The sequence below is a fragment of the Suricata suricatta genome, chromosome 1 (assembly GCF_006229205.1).
Source record: "Suricata suricatta isolate VVHF042 chromosome 1, meerkat_22Aug2017_6uvM2_HiC, whole genome shotgun sequence".
NCBI lineage: Eukaryota > Metazoa > Chordata > Mammalia > Carnivora > Herpestidae > Suricata > Suricata suricatta.
Window position 1 is genome coordinate 55,901,739 of NC_043700.1, and position 18,968 is coordinate 55,920,706.

Below are 18,968 nucleotides of genomic sequence, written 5' to 3' on the forward strand. Positions count from 1 at the left end.
TTACTAGGTAGTATATCATCATTATAATTTGGTAATTCTGTGTTTTTTCCATTTTTTATTCTCCTTTGTTCTCCCTCTCCTATCCCCTCTCCCGTTCTCCCTCACTTTTGTGTGCTCTCTTTCGTATTTATGGAAGTTATTTTGGGATTTGATTTGTGGTGAGAACCTAATTTACTTATTCATTTTAGTTTTTATTATTGCCAAGTACCTAATCAAAGACCTAGCATCATTTAATGTCTACACTTTCCTTCTGCCACTGATTTACAAAGCTGCCTTTATATATTAATATAAATACTTATATATATTAAATTTTTATATATGCTGGAGAATGAATCTACAGTATACATGCATCAGGCTCTCTCTTCTGTTCCATTACTCTGTCTGCCAGTACCTCATTGTATTAATAATTATGGATTTAGAATGTATTTAAATTTCTGACAGAGTTCTCCCCTCATTTCCTTTTTACTCTTCTTTTTACAATGTTTTCCTTAGTTACTTGCTCTCTCTTTCCTTACCAGATACATTTTTGGGTAATTTTTGTCATTTTTTTTCTTTTTAAATTCTGTTGCAACTTCTATCAATATAACCATAAACCTAAAAATTAACTTATCCAGGAGCATGTTAAACATCTACATTTACTCATTTTTTTCTTTCATATCTTTTACCCAATTTTGATCATTTTAAGCTCATATTTGCTACATTTCTTGTAAAGGTTATTTCTTGATAGTACATAATTCTAAATTTCTGTTTTAAGAGGGTTTTCTTTCCTAAAAGAATATTGCTGACATTTGGAGAAATCATTGGTTTTTGCTATAAAGTGAGTTTTCCTGTTCCGACAATTCTCAGTCAGTTTTCTGGGTTTTAGTATTGTGGCTATGTCATTTGCAAGTAGTCATGATACACATCAGAACAATTCTTTCAACATTTTTTTACTATTATTTTTTAAGTGTCAGTTTTTGAGAGAGAGAGAGCTTCGAGTGGGGAAGGGGCAGAAAGAGAGAGAGGGAAACAAAATTTAAAGCAGACTCTAGGCTCTGAGCTGTCAGCACAGAGCCCAGTCCTGGTCTTGAACTCACGAACTGCAAGACCATGACCTGAGCTGAAGCTGCACGCTTAACTGACTGAGCCACCCAGGCGCCCCGTACAGTTTATTTTATGCCACGCACATTATAACCACCACACATGTTTGGCTTTGCTTAATCTTTACAACTTTATGAAGCAGATATAGAAAAGATAAAACAATTAGATGAGGTCATAGTTCCAGTAGGTATGGAACAGGGATTTGAACCGGGGTCTGCCCAGTGTTGAAGTCTGTATTCTTTTGCACTACACCTTAATTTCCCCTGCTTTCTTTAAGTGGTACCTTATATTATTATTTACTTTTAATAAAATTGGCCAGAACTTCTAGGATAACATTTAAATAATAATGTGGATAATATTTTTTCCTGTTTTTAATGGAAATACTTTAGTCATTTGTCTGTTATGTATGGGAAAATAATAAGGAATATAGTATCTCTAGGTTGTAAAGTTTTTATCAGTAATGTGTTATAGAGTTTTACCAAATGTCTTGTGTGTTTTTCAATTCACCAATTGATGTAATATATAGGGAGAGTGTCTTCTTACCAAATTTCTAATGAAAAAGAGCCATTTAGTTATAAGAGAATGAGTGAAAGAGACAACTCCAAAAGTCAGAATAAGTCTAAGCATTATTTGATAATTCCATTTTGTGTTCTGTTCAAAGTAATTTTAGGTAGTAACTGTTCCTATTTGTTCATCCTCTGCTAGTTACATTTTTCTCTTAAGTTGTAAAAGTCCAGCAGTAGGGAAAACTCATCTTATTCTCCCTTTTCTTTCCTGACTATAGACAAAGCATGGACAAGACTTGAGTGTAAAACAGTAACTGTGATAATGTATTCCTTCTTTCCCAAGAAAGGAATCTAGTAAATATCTAGTAATCTAGTAATTATCTAGTAATTATCTACTGAACTATTGGCCAAAATTTACCTGGCTTTAGATTACTATGCTTTTTAAATGTTTTATATCCAGTGTTCCTTAATTCCTCTTTTCTTTCCTTTATTACAGGTATAGCATGAATAGGGCAAGAGCATGAAACAATTACTGTGCTAACTTACTGGCAACCAAATTTGTCAGAAGTAGAAATAACTCATCTTCGTAGTCAGAGCCAGTGATATCTTCCGTTACCCAAATCCCTTTCAAGCTTACCTTAATCTGGAAAATAGTATGAGCCCTCCTTTGATGGCATACATATATAGCAATGGGGGACTATTTGCTTTTCTTCTCTTGGGTTTATATCTTCAACACAAGAAACAGAGACATTTCATCCTGTGCTGACTTGCACAGTAGAGCAGAGATTATTGCAAGATGAATTGGTATGAAATTCCCTGTGTATTCTTTTTCAATTAGCTTTCCTCGGGATAAGCCTGCTATCATCCTTGTGTTTAGCTACAGTACCGCATTTGCAATTAACCGTACAGTTTTTAGTCTTTAATAGTCCATTCCAGCAGTCCACATAGCACATGAAGGTGACTGGCATAGTAATATGTCCATTAAATATGATAAGCTTATGCTTAGTGCAAATCAGCCTTATTTGAAAAATGATCCATTATGCAAAATTACATGGGGGCATCAGGATATTTTATAAAAGCAGTCTGCATGGCGTTGGTTATGTGATTCCCTTTAGTCTTAGATCTGAGTCAGCTACTCCATATCCACTGCTGTCCGTACGCATGCATAGGCCTCTCTTGGCAGCAGCAGGCTTATATAGCCACCTGCCACTGTACCAACTATATATAACCTCGTGACTTTCCCCCAAGGTAAAGTGGATGGCTCAGTCTTAATTCATGTTGTGATTAGCAAGTGGGATACAGGAGTAGCACATGTATTAATGGGAAATGTTCCCTTTTTTCCTCATCATGTAGGGACTGCTCATTTTAGTGATTCAGAATATTTTACCTCCAACAACTCAAGTTAATATATCTCAGAAAGCACAAAGCATGAGCTTTGTAATTACATTTCTTTACGGAAATCTGCTTTTGGTGACCTGAAACAGCCCGCAGATGCTTCAGAACGTGCTCTTGGGGTGTCTCGGTGGCTCAGTCCATTAAATGTCTGATTCTTGATTTCGGCTCAGGTCATGATCTCATGGTTTTATGAGTTCAAGCCCTTTATCAGGCTCTGCACAGGCAGCATGGAGCCTGCTTGAGATTCTCTCTTTCCCTCTCTCTCTCTGCCCCTTTGCCTCTCACGCTGTCTCTGTCTCTCTTAAAATAAATAAATTTTTAAAAATGTTAATGTGGTCTTAAGTACATCTTGTATAATAGTTTTCAAAAGCACAGTCTCTCTTTATAGTATTATTTCTTGAATGTCCTGCTCATTCAAAAAGGTCATAACCACTGTTCAAGAGTCAGTATAAACATTTGCTTGATGATTCAACATCAGTGTATAAAATCTACCTATTGGGTTGACTGTTTCATCTATTTCTTTGCTTTCTTATTCTCATTGGTGCTGGATACTTCATTGACATTTCTGATTTACAGTCCAACAGTTGTAAATGGAGCTGTCTTACCTTATTTTCCATCTAAATTATCATAGCAGGGTACCCAATCTGCATATTTCTTAGCATCAGTTCAGGCAACATACCTGTGGAAGTCTGTTCTTTGGTTAGGTAAGAGACTATAGTTTGCATATCATGGGTTCCTCCTGCTTTGCATTTCACTCTTTGTTGTGTATTTCATTTCTATACTTGTCTCATTCTTTGAACCTGCCATATAGACCTATATAGCTTCTTCACCTATATGGTGAGCGCACTCCCCGTCTCTGACTACCTCAGAATGTTATTATTCTTAGTCTTAAATGGACACATCATGAGATTAATGTGGAATCATACTCCCTGTTTGAAGTGTCCCTAGATATTAATAGTGTTTCAGAGTGGTCTGCAGGATATGTTTATTTGACATGAAAAATTTCAAGAACATCAAAGAGAATCAGGATTCCTCTATTTCATCTATTTCCTCTATTTCATCAGGATTCCCCTGTTTCAAAGCTGCTCCTCTGAGAATCTTCCTAGTATTAAGCTGACTCTTCCTAAGCAAAAGGAGCAGAAGTTTCACAAGTGGTAGTGGTAATGATGGTAGAGGAGGCAGAGGGAGGGAGCGGGGGAGCATCTCTGGAAGCATGTTGTTAGGTTTTATATGCTAACAAATACATTTTACGAATTTGGCCCAACATTGATTCCGCTCTGAGCTCTACATTCTCATACAATATTTTTATTACTAGGCAGCTGAACAATAGCATAGTTCTGTTTCCACAGATAGCCAACTGGAGCCAGGTTTCTCTATTTCCAGAAGGCTATTAGACCTCATTTACCCATCCAACAAACTTTCAGTAGCATTCATATAATTAAAATACAATCCCAGAAAACCCAAAGAGTCTTTGCTCTTTAAGTCATGTAAACCAGTATAAATATCTAGTTTTTTCTCTATATGTATTTTCTCTTTTAATCGTACATCTGTCTTAGTTCTAAAGTGTGCGCAAATGACAGCCTTTATGATTCTATTATGGAAAGAGAATACCAGTCCCTAGTATCATACAACTTTGTATTTCCTTAGGTTTTTTTCAGAAGTATTTTTCTGGTGGCAGCATTAAACTGTGGTAATGAGTCTGACTTTTGGGGTCCAATAGGCAAGCAACCCATTTTCATTTGGGGGAATTATCTTACTGTGTACTCTTTGGGTAAGACTGTCATACAAGGTATTCTGGCTTCTACCTGAAGGATAGGCAGGTCATTGGATATAGACCAATTGAATTGTCTCCCAGAGCTTGAAGCTTGAGCAGAATACCACAGGATTTGAAGTTTATTTAATCCAGTAAGAGAACCTGATGAAACAATGAATTCATTTCTGCTACCTAGATCCATGCAGCTAGTCTGGTTCCTGTTCTTTTTAGAGAGCTTCCCTTTGCTTTTACAATCTTACTTACCATTCTTTTCTCTCTTCTCCCCGCCCCCCACCTCTTCCTTTCCTCCAGAATTAGTTTCAATTGCTTTCAACCAAAGAACCCTGATTCACCTTGTAAAATGCTTAGCATGCTATCTGGTGAATAGTAACACAAATAAATGCGTTGGGAAATCTGTGGCTCATGACATTTCAGAATTATATATGGAAGAATGTTCAAATATTGTTTTACTGAATGCATCCTTGTGTAGTGAGAAAAAAAATGAAATCTGGGAATTCAAATACTTGATTTTTAGTCTCAGCTCTGCCAGTGAATTTGCCTTTTTGGGAAACTGACTTAATGTTTGTGGGCCTTTATATCCTTATCTTCTAAATGAAAAACATGATCTAATATTGTTCTATCTAAATTGGTTAGAAAAATAGTCTTCATAATATAAGTACTTAAATTGAGTTTAATCTGTAGAAAATGGATTAAAGTTATTTTACCAAGTAATTATTTTAAAAGAAGGTCTAACATAATCTGGATGCAGCATGGGGGCTTCATATGCCTGTATTTATTTGTTGACTGTTACTCTAATGTTTGTTTTATTTATTTTGAGAGAGAGAGAGAGAGAGAGAGAGAGAGAGAGAATATCCCAGGCAGGCTCCACGTGGTCTGTGCAGAGGTCAGCATGGAGCCCAGTGTGAGGCTCAAACTCACCAAACATGAGATCATGACCTGAGCCAAAATTAAGAGTCAAATGGTTAACTGACTGAGCCATCCACGCATCCCTATAGACTGTTACTCTAACTCAGGAGTGGTTAATGTGTTATTCATAGTTAGAATTAGCATTACTCATTTCCTGGAATGTTTATTTAGTTTGACTGCATATATGTTGATGAATTTTTCTAAAGTAAGACCACATGTCTTTCATTGGATTATCAAAGTATCTTTGATCTAACAAATGGTGAATATCATTGCCTTAATTATTCTTATTCTTTGGTATGTAAGACCCATTTTATAAAATTTTCCCTTTGAAACTATAAAAATTATAGTGCAACATAGGACTTTAATATGAAGAATAAATTTCATGTTTGGCGATAGGGTTTTCTCCCCCAAATAATACAGTATTGCCTTTTTCATTTGACCGTATATACTCATATTGTGAGTGAAACATAAGGAAGATAGAGTTTTTTAAGAGTAGCAGTGCATTTAATAATTAAAATTAAATGAAAAGTAGAATCAGGGAAATTCTGTCTTGACTTGATGAGAGACTATTTTTGAGTGTGAAGAATTCCTTTTTCATTGTGTTTAACTTGTCGCTGTTTCATTCCTGTGTATGTCATTGTCCTTTTCTTTGGATCTGCCATACAGTTCTGTATGGCTTCCTTAAGGGTGGAGAAATACTTCCTCCTTGTGACCACACTGGATTGTTCTTATTCTTAGACATGGTTATAAATGGAGTATAGCAATACTAGTTCAGAAAAATTATTCAAATAAAAATACTTCATATTGTTGATTCTTCAAAGGTAAGGTTTTGAGAACCTAAATGTGAATTTGATAAAATTTGACCATGTATTTTTAAGCTATATAAAATTATGTGTGAAATTGCTCTATATTCAAAATATGTATGCAGTCAGGCCTTTTAATATTTTCCTAACTTATGTTAAGTCCTTAAATCATTCAGCTTCTAGAGATGAAATAGTATTTGTATTTATCTGTGTTTCGAGAATAGGTAAAGAGTTTCTTGTGTTTATAAACCTGGCCTCACTATTTGGTAAAATTTCGCATTTTGTCATTTGGTGGTACTGCTGATTAAATTTTAGCAAAATTAAACAGACAATTGACATAAAATAGAAGTAACTTTATAGTGATAATTAAAAACCTTTTCTGGAGAAATAAGCAATGTAAAAAACTCTTGAATTTATGAACTTAGTGAGAAAATGGCTAGGAAAAATAGCTCCGAAAGCAGTTTATTTTCTTAACTTTGCTAATGAAAACTTCAGCTCAGTGTTTTATTTCTGTTGCAGTTTTTTTTTTTTTTTAAACTTGGGTTTTGAAAAACTCCTTAGAATGAAATCTGTATCCAACATGTAACTGGGTGATCAATTTTAACAAAACTGTTTGGAATTTTTTTATATTTAAAATTTTTATCTTATGTAAAAATTTGTTTTGTTTTGTTTTTTAGTGTTGTTTATCATATTGAGTCAACTTTCTGAATTAACTCAGTCTAGTATTTTCTCTTTTATCATTTTAAAAATATGTTATTATTTTTTATCTCAGAATCTGGTTAACATTGAAAGCCTTATCATCTAGGTTATAAAAAATATATCCATGATGTTTACTTACATAGAAGGCCCAGCTCCAGTTGTACTGATCACTTATTGGTGTGTGTCACCTGGGCTTATCATTGATGTTCTGACATCTCACTAGTTACTAGAATTACCTTTACATTTTTGTTAACTGATATAGTTTTGTTTTTAAGTAATTGGATGAATTGGTAGGGCGGTCCTTTTGTTCTTTGGTTTAGGTTTCATTATGTCTGGGATTATTTGTGTGTTTATTATTTCAAGTTCTTAATGATCTGTTTAGTTTAGTTGACCCAGGGGAGAGACTAGTATGTTTGGTTATGGAAAATAAGCATTTACTGAAGGCTGTTGAAGATCATTATTATAAAGGTGCCAATAAGTTTGTCTTACATATTGACTCAGGTATTTTACTGAGGTAATTACTTAGGCAATTGACCCACATACCAGTCATTAGCCATATATATGGCAGCCAGACAAATTTTAATAGTAATATGTGACATTTTCTTTGTTAAAAACATCTTCTCTTGATTAAAAGATGTGGTTCCATAGGTACAAAAATGAACAGTGTGAAGGGAATTTAGTAGAGATGTTCCATGTTTTAGCATAATCCCTATTATATTGAATTTGATTATCTTTGGTCAAATTGAATTACCCAGTTTAACTCATAGCACTTTATCAGTAAACAGATTTTTGTCTCTGTTACTTTAGGTTTCTCTTAAGGTTGAGATTAATGCAGAAATATCTCTATTTCATATACTTTACAATTTAAGAATATAAAGTCCAGATAAAGGGTTTCAATCCCTTATGTGATTTTTGCCATTCTTAACTAAAGATAAATCTGCTGGGTATTCCCTAGAGGTTTTTAAATTTTTCTTTGGCCATATGTCTATAGTTTCAGAGAGTTATGCCAGTACCCTGTTTAAATTGTGTGTGAATTATGTGTGTGTGTGTATAAGCATTAAAAAAGTATAAAAATGAAATACAGTAAGTTGGACCTATAGGATATAGGTGACTTTTTTCTTTCATTATGAGTTTCCTTGAGGTTTCTGTTAGAAGCATCTGCCCAGTAATTTTGGAAATGACTTTGGGATAATCTTTAAAAGCATAAGTGAAAATTATGTCATAGGCTGAGAAAGGCAGTTGGTGTTACTTTTTAGCAACATTAGTTAAATTAATGTTTTCTCTCCTGTTTATTTACACAATGAAATTCTCTTTTGATCTTTAAAAATTTAGGCTTTTTTGAATTTATAATCCCAACTATTTGTCGTTCAGATTTCTGCTTTTTTAAAAACATTTTTAAAGTTTATTTCTTTATTTTTGAGCGAGAGCAAGTGAGAGAGAGAGACAGAGAGAGAGAGAGAGAATGGATGAGTAGGGAAGAGTCAGAGAGAGAGAGAGGGAATCTCAAGCAGGCTCTGCACCAGTGCAGTGCCTGATGGAGGGCTCAATCTCAAGAACCGTGTGATCATGACCTGAGCTAAAATGGGGAGTCAGAGGCTTAACCAACTGAGCCACCCAGACGCCCCTCAGGTTTCTGCTTCTTATCAACTTCTGTGTCATAAAACCTTACACAGTGTTCGAGCAGCTGCGTGGCTCATTTGGTTAGCATCTGACTCTTGTTTTCTATTCAGGTAATGATCTCACCATTGTAAGACAGAAACCCATGATGGGCTCTGTGCTCATTGCGGAACCTGCTTACGACTCTCTCTGTGTCCCTCTCTCTCCGTCCCTCCCCTGATTGTGCACACATGTGCATGCACACTCTCACATGCATGCTTTCTCTCTCTCTCTAAACCAGTAAATAAACTTAAAAAAAAACACCCCTATCAGTGCAAAAACTTGAAACTCGATTAGGCACAGATGGGAAGTTATTGTTTTTATTCTGCATTCTACAGATTAGAAACTAGCTTTGGGTAAAACCAGTTTCTTCATTTTGTTAGGGTCTAAAATCAAACTTTCATTGTTTAAGCCAAATAACGTTACTTAGTAGAAATTAAATAAATCTTTGCTGACTATAATTACTAACATTTATTAGGTACACAACTGTGCACTTTACATAAATTATCACTTTTAATCCCTGTTGTAAGGAGGCAATGAGTACACCATTCCTATTTTAGTGAGAAAAAGTTTGAAGCTGAGAGAGGATTAGAAACAATGAAAAATCACAGGTCTCTAGTAAGTGAGATTTGGGGATTTGAGTAGGACTGTATTTAAACTGTATTGTATGACCTCCTTAAACAATGAATGGCTGTTCAAACTAGCTACTCTACAAAGGCCTCTCTCACCATCTCCCCTCCTGGGAGTTAGTTAGTTCTTACTCTGATTTTGTTTGTTTTTCCCCAGACCATTTCGCACACATCTCTTTAATTTTATTTCTCTGTAACATACTGATTGGCTTTGTGTTTCCCTTTATTTTATAGTTTATAATCCTTTGAGAGATCCTTGTATCCTTGTATGATCCATTTTGTTTTGGTTTTGTCTTTTGTTTGTTTGAAAATTATTGCAATTAGTTCTGGTCTACAGAACTTTACTGAGATACAATTGTGTGACATTATGTTAAGTATAAGATGTATAACATGATGATTTGATATATGTATATACTATGAAATGATTACTACAATAAAGTTAGTTAACACATCACTTCACATAGTTACCATGTGTCTTTCAATTTGGATATCCATTATATAGCACTGTGTTTGGCACTTAATACATTTTTTAAAATTATTTTTTTATTTCGTATATTTACTTTGAGAGACAGAGAGAGAGCATGCACGCACAGGCATGTGAGGGAGGGGCAGAGAGAGAGCAGGAGAGAAAGAATCCCAAGTAGGTTCTCTGTTGTCAGTGCAGAGCCCCACAATGCAGGGCTTAATCCCCTGAACCGTGAGATCATGTCCTGAACTACAGTCAAGAATCAGATGCTTAACGGACTGGGCCACCAAGGCACCCCGACACTTAATACATCTTTGAATATGTTGATTAAATTTTATAAAATATATTTGTTTTCTCACAAAAATCACATCAAGTTTATTAAAATAGCAAAAATTACTTTCTTAAGTGAATTTAAACATTCACATGATTATACAGTGGATAAATATGATATGCAATTAGAATGGTAATTACTGATTTCAATACATATGATAGAATTTGTACATCTGAATTAATGCGTTTCCTTCAAAATACTCATCTAGAGAAATAACATACTTTTCTAAAAATGCTACTAGTTTTTCAAAACCAATTGGAACTTGTTTTTATTTCCTCAGAATTTGTTACTTTCTTTTTAATATACCATATGGAAATAAGACCATGGAAAAGTTTCAAAATATTTCTATGTAATCTTTCAAGGAGATAATACCCAGCCGTGTTAGCTTTAGGTTTTTAAGGTTATTTGTTACATCCTAAATATCAGTACACTTTTCAGTGGTGCTGAACTATGGATTAGAGCAATGTTTCTGCCACTTTTTAAATAAAATCTTAATTTTTTTAAGAGTAGTTTTAGGTTCGCAGGAAAATTGATTGGAAGATACAGATTTCCTGTGTATCCCCTGCCCCCACACATGTACAGCCTCTCCCATCAACCTGCATTCTCCGCCAGAGGTGTACATTGTTAGAAGTGATAAGCCTCCATTTATATATCATCACCCAAAGCCTGTGGTTTATATTAGAGTTCAGTCTTGGTGCTGTACATCCTGTGGGTTTGGACAAATGAATAATGACATGTAACCATCATTACAATATCATACAGAGTATTTTCACTGCCTGAAAAGTCCTCTGTGCTCTGCCTCTTCATTTATCCTACCATTCCCCTGTGAACCTCTGGCAATCTTGCATCTTTATATTGTCTCCATGGTCTTGCCTTTTCCAAATTGTCATACAGTTGGAATAATACAGTATGTAGACTTTTCAGAATGACTTCTTTCATTTAGTAGTATGCCTGTAAGTTTCCTCTATGACTTCGCATAGCTTGATAGCTCATTTCTTTTTAGCACAAAATAATAATCCATTATGTACCATTTTTTTAAATCTGTTTACATACTGAAGGACATCTTGGTTGCTTCCAAGTTTTGGCAATTATAAATAGAACTCCTATAAATATCTGTGTACAGGTTTTTGTGTGAACATAAATTTTAAACTCCTTTAGGTAAATACCAAGGAGCATGATGGCTGGGTCACATCGTAAGAGTATGTTTAGTTTTGTTAGAAATTGCCAAAGTGTTTTCCAAACCATTGTACCATTTTGAATTCCCATCAGAAACGAATGAGAACTCCTCTTGATCCACCTTGTCAGCAGCATTTGGTGTGGTTGGTGGTTTGGATTTTAACCAGTGTCATAGATGTGTAGTGATATCACATTATTGTTTAAATTTGCAATTCCCAAATGACCTAGGATGTGGAGTATTTTTCTTCATATTGCCTATTTGCCATCTGTATATGTTTTTTGGTGTGGTGTCTGTTCAGATCTTTATTACATTTTTTTAATTGGGTGGTGTGTTTTTTTATCGTTGAGTTTTAGAGCTCTTTGTATATTTCAGCTAACAGTGATTTAAGTCTTTATGTCTTTTGCACATATTTTCTCCACGTCTGCGGCTTGTCTTATTCTCTTGATAGTGTCTTTCATGGAACAAAATGTTTAAAATTTAGTAAAGCCCAGCTTTTCAATTCTGTCTTTCCCAGTTGTGCCTTTGGTGTTGTATCTAAAAGTCTGGCCAAACCCCAAATCATCTGGATTTTCTCCTATGTTAACCTTCTAGGAGTTTTATAATTTTACATTTTATGTTTAGGTCTGTAATGAGTTAATTTTTGTGAAGGGTGTATCTATGATCTGTTTGTTTAGATCCTTTTTTTGGCCAGGGAAGGGGGGGCACTGGGTTGTCCAGATGTTCCAGCATCAGTTGTAAAGACTATCCTTTCTCCATTGAGTTGCCTTTGCTGCATGAGTTAAAGATCATTTGGCTGTATTCGTTTGGGTCTATTTCTGAGCTATGTTCTATTCCATTGATTCATTTGTCTATTCTTTCACTGGTATTACACTGTCTTGATTACTGTGGCCTTATAGTAAGTCTTGAAGAAATTATGTATTATCATTCCTTGAACTTTGTTCTTCAGTATTGTGATGACTATTTTCATCTTGTTTTGAACAACATAGGTATTAGTATAAAATGAGAGTTCAGAGGACTGGATATTATAATTGTATTTCTGCCTTATATACTCAGTAAATGTTGCATTTACTCACCAGAAATATTTGTTTACTTGTTTGGAAGAGAGAGAGAGAAGTAGGGAACAGACTTGATGCCCTGTGTCCATGAGCATACCTGTAAATGCCATTTCTTTATACTGATGAATGGTTCAGTGTCTTATTTCATATTGTTTAAAGTCTAAACGGCAAGATAAAAGAGGACAAATATTTGAATATATGTGATATTTTTAGTGACATTAAATCTTATTACCTATACCTGTCATTTCTTCCATTCTCCCATTTCTTCCATTCTCCCATTATATTGACATTTTTATAATCAGGGCTCGTATGTGTGGTGAGTCATGTTCAAACTTTAAGAAGATTGTACCAAACTTTTAGAAATTACACAAGCATTTCTTTTTCAAGTTTAAGATTAATAAGTAAAATACTTTTTCCCCAATCAGATGTTGTAATGAATTAAAATTAAAGTGAAGGGACTGCTGTCATAATCTTTTAGATCAGGTTTTTAAAAAATTATTTTATAAAACATGTTAATGCAGTGGAAAGGAGTTATTTAGCACTACATGAGACATGATTATGCTTACATCTCAGTCCAGAGATGTTTCTGTCTTTTCTGATCTTTCCTCAGACCTAGCACATTGTCTTACACAATAAAAATAAAGAAATGAAAAAACTGTACTTTTGGATAGAGTAGATAAACAGTGATTTGATAAATACTTTTATTCTTCATACAAATATAAATTTGCAAATGTATTTAAATTTTTTATTATAGTTGGTGGCTAAAGGAGTAAAGGGTTCTGATATGTCTTCGCCATTGGGACAACCTGAAGCAGGTGGCTCGCCATCAAAGCAACAGATGAAACCCGTTATATCTGTGACTTCAGCTTTGAAAGAAGTGGGTTTGGTAAGTTTCCTAAAATTTAGAACTCCTCAAAGCAAAAGATCATTAGAAGGATGAAATTTAATGAAGTTATATTAATTCCAAATGTTTCATTAAATTTTTCTAAAAAAATCAATTACTTTTTAAGACTTTTGTGTATACTGTGAGTATTGGAGCCTCGCTGCTGATAGGTTTATATCTAGGACCACTTAATACATAAAAATAGACTTAAGTGATTGTCTCTCATTTTTACTTTAAAAGAATATTGAACAAATATATTCAAAAATGTACAGAAAATAGTGCAACATTTGTAATGCAAGAAACATTAACAAACAAATATACCCCAACCCTCACAATTAAGTTTCATTTTTTTAAGAAAATTCCATTTTAAAAAAGATGTCTCTTTGGCACTTAAATTAATTAACTCTAAGAAAAAAGACCACGGCATGTTTACATTTATTTTTAAATTTGGGGCATAACAAATGTTGGAAGATTCAGTATAATTACACTTAATCCATCAATTATTTATTTTCCCTTCTACTTATGAATCTCTGTCATGCCATATGGATAATGAAATAAAGAAATATGGGCAAGTAAAAAGTTTAAACCTGGAAATATGTGTCAAGTATTCATCTAAAATGTGAAAACTCTGTTCTGGGGTTAAGGGAAATGGGCTCATGACATAGAATTTCAGCCTAGAATTCAACACAGAGAAGGGAAAAGAGGTCTACTGAATCAAGTAACACATTAACCTTATTTTCTCCTATCTTGTTAATTAATGTCTCTGCCTTTTAATTGCTGAGTTTCATTAAGTTTTTGCAGACAACATTAATGTTACTGATACACCAGTTTTTTATAGCCTTTGTGTTTATATTAAAAATAACACTGAGTAGGAAAATGCAAGTTTCTTGGTAACTCTCACAAACTTCATATGGGAAATTACTGTTCTTCAAGTAGGTTTAGTCTCTTTTTTTTTTTTTTTCTGATAACGACTCTGTGTGTGCTGCGTTGTTCACTTCAACTTTAGATACCACTGTGTGGTTTCCTTCCTGGTACCCTTCCAGTAGCTGTTCATCTCTCTGGTTATAGCAACTGCTAATCCTGACCACTCTATGGGGTAAAATGCTCTTTGTCTCATTTACATTTATTACTTTAAAACTGACCATTATACTCTTTTGTATTTTCCTCAAATGTTACAAAATTTGAGGTATTCTAATGTAATGAAATGGTTTTTCTTTATGTGTTGTCTTGGTAAATATCGGTACTTAAAACTTTGAAAACTCCTGTTTCTTACTCTGCATCTTTCAGATTACTTTTGCTGTCAGAGCATTCATAACTACTAATTTCTTCTTTGCGTGTGTTTAAAAATTCTAGTTGGTCTAGATCACTATGATTATACTAATCGAGACAAAATTTATATTATTGTTGGTATAAAGGACTCAAAGCTCATTATTGTTACTCTCTTTGTTTATTGAGAGAAACCAAATCTCAATTATGTTTAGTAGTATGGCTGGAGTAGGAATAGATGTACATGAAACATAAAGACAATTTCAAAACAGTACAGCCTATCCTGAATTACTTTATCCACTAAAACTCCCTAGCTCTAATTAAGAGTACATCAGTTAATTTTTTTTTAATTTCTAGCATTGACAAAATTACCAAAAATCAGATATCAAAAAGGAAGAGGATACAGTTAAATATGTGATCAGTAATCTAAAAATAAGAAATAATTGAGAATTGGCCTTTCTGCTATTAAGTATAATGAAGGAAGCTGTGTTAACATTTTACAGGAATAAAACATTCACAAGGAACAATTTAATAAAAGCCAAGTAACAAAAATATGAAAGTTTCTAAGGTAGACATTTAAAATAACATTATTTCTTACTCTAACTATCTGTGCTTATAGGACACTAGTTTAACTGATACCCAGGAAACCTCAGAAGACATACAGAAGACTAACAATGCTATTTCAGTAGGTACAATTTTCAAACTTTCTCTCTCATTTTACTTAATTGTATGCATATTAAAGTATAACATTTTAAATGTTTCAGAGTAAGCGAGAAATACTACGTAGATTAAATCAAAATCTTAAAGCTCAAGAAGATGAAAAAGGAAAGCAGTGTCACTCTGATACATGTGAAGTAGTCCTTAGTGAAGATGCCAAAGAGCATGAAAAGGAAAAGTCAGTTTCATCTGATCGCAAGAAATGGGAGGCAGGAGGTCAACTTGTGATTCCCCTAGATGAGTTAACATTGGACACATCCTTCTCTGCAACTGAAAGTATGTATAAAATGTTAATAATCTGTTTTGATCTAACACACATATAAACTTGGAGGCTAGAGACTCTGAAAGAACAAACACTTGGAAGGATTGAGAGAGGCTGAAAGATCTCTTTGTATGTGGAAAATGGAGAAAACTATTCAACCATACCAACAGCAAGGATTTTGGGTTGCTGCGGTGGTTCAGTTGGTTGAAGGTTCCACTTCGGGTCAGATCATGATCTCACAGCTTGTGGGCTTGAACCCCACATCAGTCTCTGTGCTGACAGCTCAGAGTCTGGAGCCCAATTTAGATTCTCTGTCTCCCAAATAAATAAATATTAAAAAAAAAAAAAAGAATATCTAGGATTTTTATTACAAAAGTGTGTGGTATGACAAGAAACTAATGATACACATGTAAATTACTATAACTCTTTCTACCATATTATATTAATCTTTTACCAGGAATAATTTTTGATGAGAACCAAAATGGTGAACTTTGACAGAATTTCAGAAAGGTCCCTTAGTTATTTAGCCTTGAGGTGTTGAAAAGATCTCACTTAATGATTCATTTATCCAGCAATAATTATTGAGCAACTACTATTTTCTTGCATTGTCTTACAGACCAGAGGGAGACACAACAATAAATAAAAACATGTTCTTATGGAGCTTACATACTAAAAGGACAAATCTGATTATCAACCAATGAAATATTTAAAAAAAATTTTTTAATGTTTATTTATAAGAGAGAGAGAGAGTGCAAGAGGGCAAGGGAAGGATAGAGAGAAAGGGAGACACAGAATCCAAAACAAGCTCCAGGCTCTTAGCTGTCAGCACAGAGCCTGGCAGGGCCCGAACCCATGAACCGCAAGATCCTGACCTGAGCCAAAGTGAGACACTCAACCGACTAATCCCCTCAACTAAATATAGTTTTCAGTAATTTTTTAATGGACTATTTTCTTAGAATTCTTTCTTGCATTGGAGAAAAGCTCAAAGACTCCAACCTATGGTGTCTTTTATTTTGTTTACTTCTTCAGTAGTTCTTCATAGAGTCTTATTAAGTGCTGCACACTTCTCAGCAGTGAGGATACTATAATGGTTGAGACATAGTCCCTCCCCTTAAGGAGTTTAGGGTCTAGTGGAAAGGGAGACATATGTAGAGGCAATTATAGTTCATAAGGAATATGCTAGAAATAATCCTGGCTACTGTATGAATGTGTCTCAGGTCATAAATCCATCTTCGGGAAGCTGAGAATTGATTTCTAGAAAAAGGGATGAGCTAAGGAATAAGTAATTAGCTAAACCAAAAGCCAAGCCAAGTATTTTAAGCATAGAATAGCCAGGAGCCAGGTGAGAGAGGGTGTGAAATTCAGGAAACTTGGTATAATTCAGTGGGATGACTAAAGTTCAGAAGTCAAGACAAAGAATGGCAAGGAAAAAGCCATGGAAAAGGAAGAAGGTCCAGATCATGAAGGATACTGTACATTGGCTCTCTCAAACGTTATGAACTTATTCTGAGTGCAGAGAGCAGTCTTTGAAGTAGGGGTTAACAAATGTTTTCTGTAAATGGTCAGGTAGTGAATATTTTAGACTTTGCCTTCCATAAGAACTCTGTTGCAACTTCTCTACTCTGTCACTGTTGTTTAAAAGCAGCAAGAGGCAATATGCAAATGTATTAACATAGCTTTTTCTAATAAAATTTTATTTAGGGACACTGAAATTTGAATATATTAGAATTTAAATTTTCTATTTCTTAGACTTTCTATTTTCTTATTGCTGTAAAGTGCATTCATCTCATGATTGTTTCCTGGAACATTTTTATAATAACTTTTAAAATCTTTATTAGATAATTCTAATGTGTTATATTTGTGTTGGTTATCAATCAGTAGCCATCTCTCATGAGAGTTTAAACTTTCCTGGTTCTTCTTTTTCTGAGTAATTTTGAAATATATCCTGGACATTTTGAATATTCCCTTATGAGACGCTAGGCTATTTAAATCCTGGGGAGAATGTTCATAGTTCTGCTTTAGCAGGCAGTTGACCCAGTTAGTCAGGTCACAAGTTCCTATCTGCCTTCGTGGCCTGTGCTAACATCTGTTCATTTTTCAAAGGCTGTCAATGCTGTTTCATCTGCTAGCATGTGTATCACCCAGTGACTGGGCTGGGACTTGGCAGTCATCTTTTTGTTAATTCAGTTTTGGATATACTGAACAGGATCAGTATATCCCAGACAAAAATCAACAACTTTATGGGGTTGCTTTCTTGAGTTCCTTTGTCTTTACTATCTTCCTGGTTTTATGGTTGTCCCGGGCTTCTCTTTTCTGTCATCTGGTCAGAAAACTGAGGCTTTACTTACTCTGCTCTGTTGTGTACTTAAAGCCATTGTAGCTAGAAGATAGACAAAAATAGCAATGGGAATTTAGCCCCTTCTCCTAGGTACCACATCTCTACCAAACAGAAAGGAAGCTTTCTTGTCCTCAGTTTGATCTTCTGTGTGTTCTGATTACCAACTGCTGCTCTTGTCACCCTGGGATTTTGTGGGGGAGAAAGAAGATGACAAAGTAAAGAAAGAAAAGAAAAAGCACTGAAAGATGTCCTTACACCAAGTAGTAGGATTTCCCTTCCCAGGTCCTAAAGCTAGAACTAGAAGGCCTGTCCTACAACTCTCTCTAACCAGTGCCATTTACAGATAGCTGACCTGTTGAGTCCTGACTGGGGAACGTTTCCTTCCCTAATCATCTGCTGCTGCTCATTGTTTCTAGTAGGAGTTCTCAAATAACCACTTCATACATTTTGTCCGGGTTGTCACAGCTGTATTCAGTGGGAGACACAGGGTGATATGTACTGACTCCATCTTCCCAAGAATTGAACTCATTTAATTATCCTTTAAAGAGATTTAAATACCTTAAAAGGGAAGAAAACCTTTTTGTATTTATCTGTGTAGTTACCATTTCTGACATTCTTAACTTTTTTGTTTGAAAGAATTTTTTTTGACATTTCTTGTGATGCAGGTGATAGATTATTTCAACTTTTGAAATACTGAAGAGTATTTCACCTGAATTTTTAAAAGATATTTTCTCTGAGTATAGATTTCTAGATTGTCAGTAATGTCTTCCAGTACTTTAAATATGTTGCACCCTTGTCTTCTCACTTGCATTGTTTCTGACTAGAAATCTGATTCTTAGTTCCTTCTGTATAACACAGCATTGTTCTCTGACTGCTTAAGATTTATCATGATTATTAATTTAAAGCAATTTGATAGTGAAGAGCTTTTTTGTACTTTCTTTTTGTTCTTTTCACTGGGGTTTATTGAGCTCTTAGGTCTATGGATATATAGTTTTCATCAAATTGGAATTTTTTTGTTATTATTT

At 34.4% G+C, this 18,968-nt stretch overlaps 1 protein-coding gene across 2 annotated transcripts in view; it reads left to right on the top strand.

The window, feature by feature from the left end:
• The window catches only part of NEK1 (NIMA related kinase 1), a 216,246-nt gene that overhangs the window by 126,231 nt on the left and 71,047 nt on the right, over positions 1 to 18,968 (top strand). For both annotated transcript variants that reach the window (XM_029938932.1, XM_029938937.1), the window contains 3 exons: positions 13,232 to 13,363; positions 15,246 to 15,311; positions 15,391 to 15,619. In XM_029938932.1, the coding sequence (XP_029794792.1) occupies positions 13,232 to 13,363; positions 15,246 to 15,311; positions 15,391 to 15,619 (427 nt within the window). The remainder of the gene's footprint in view (positions 1 to 13,231; positions 13,364 to 15,245; positions 15,312 to 15,390; positions 15,620 to 18,968) is intronic.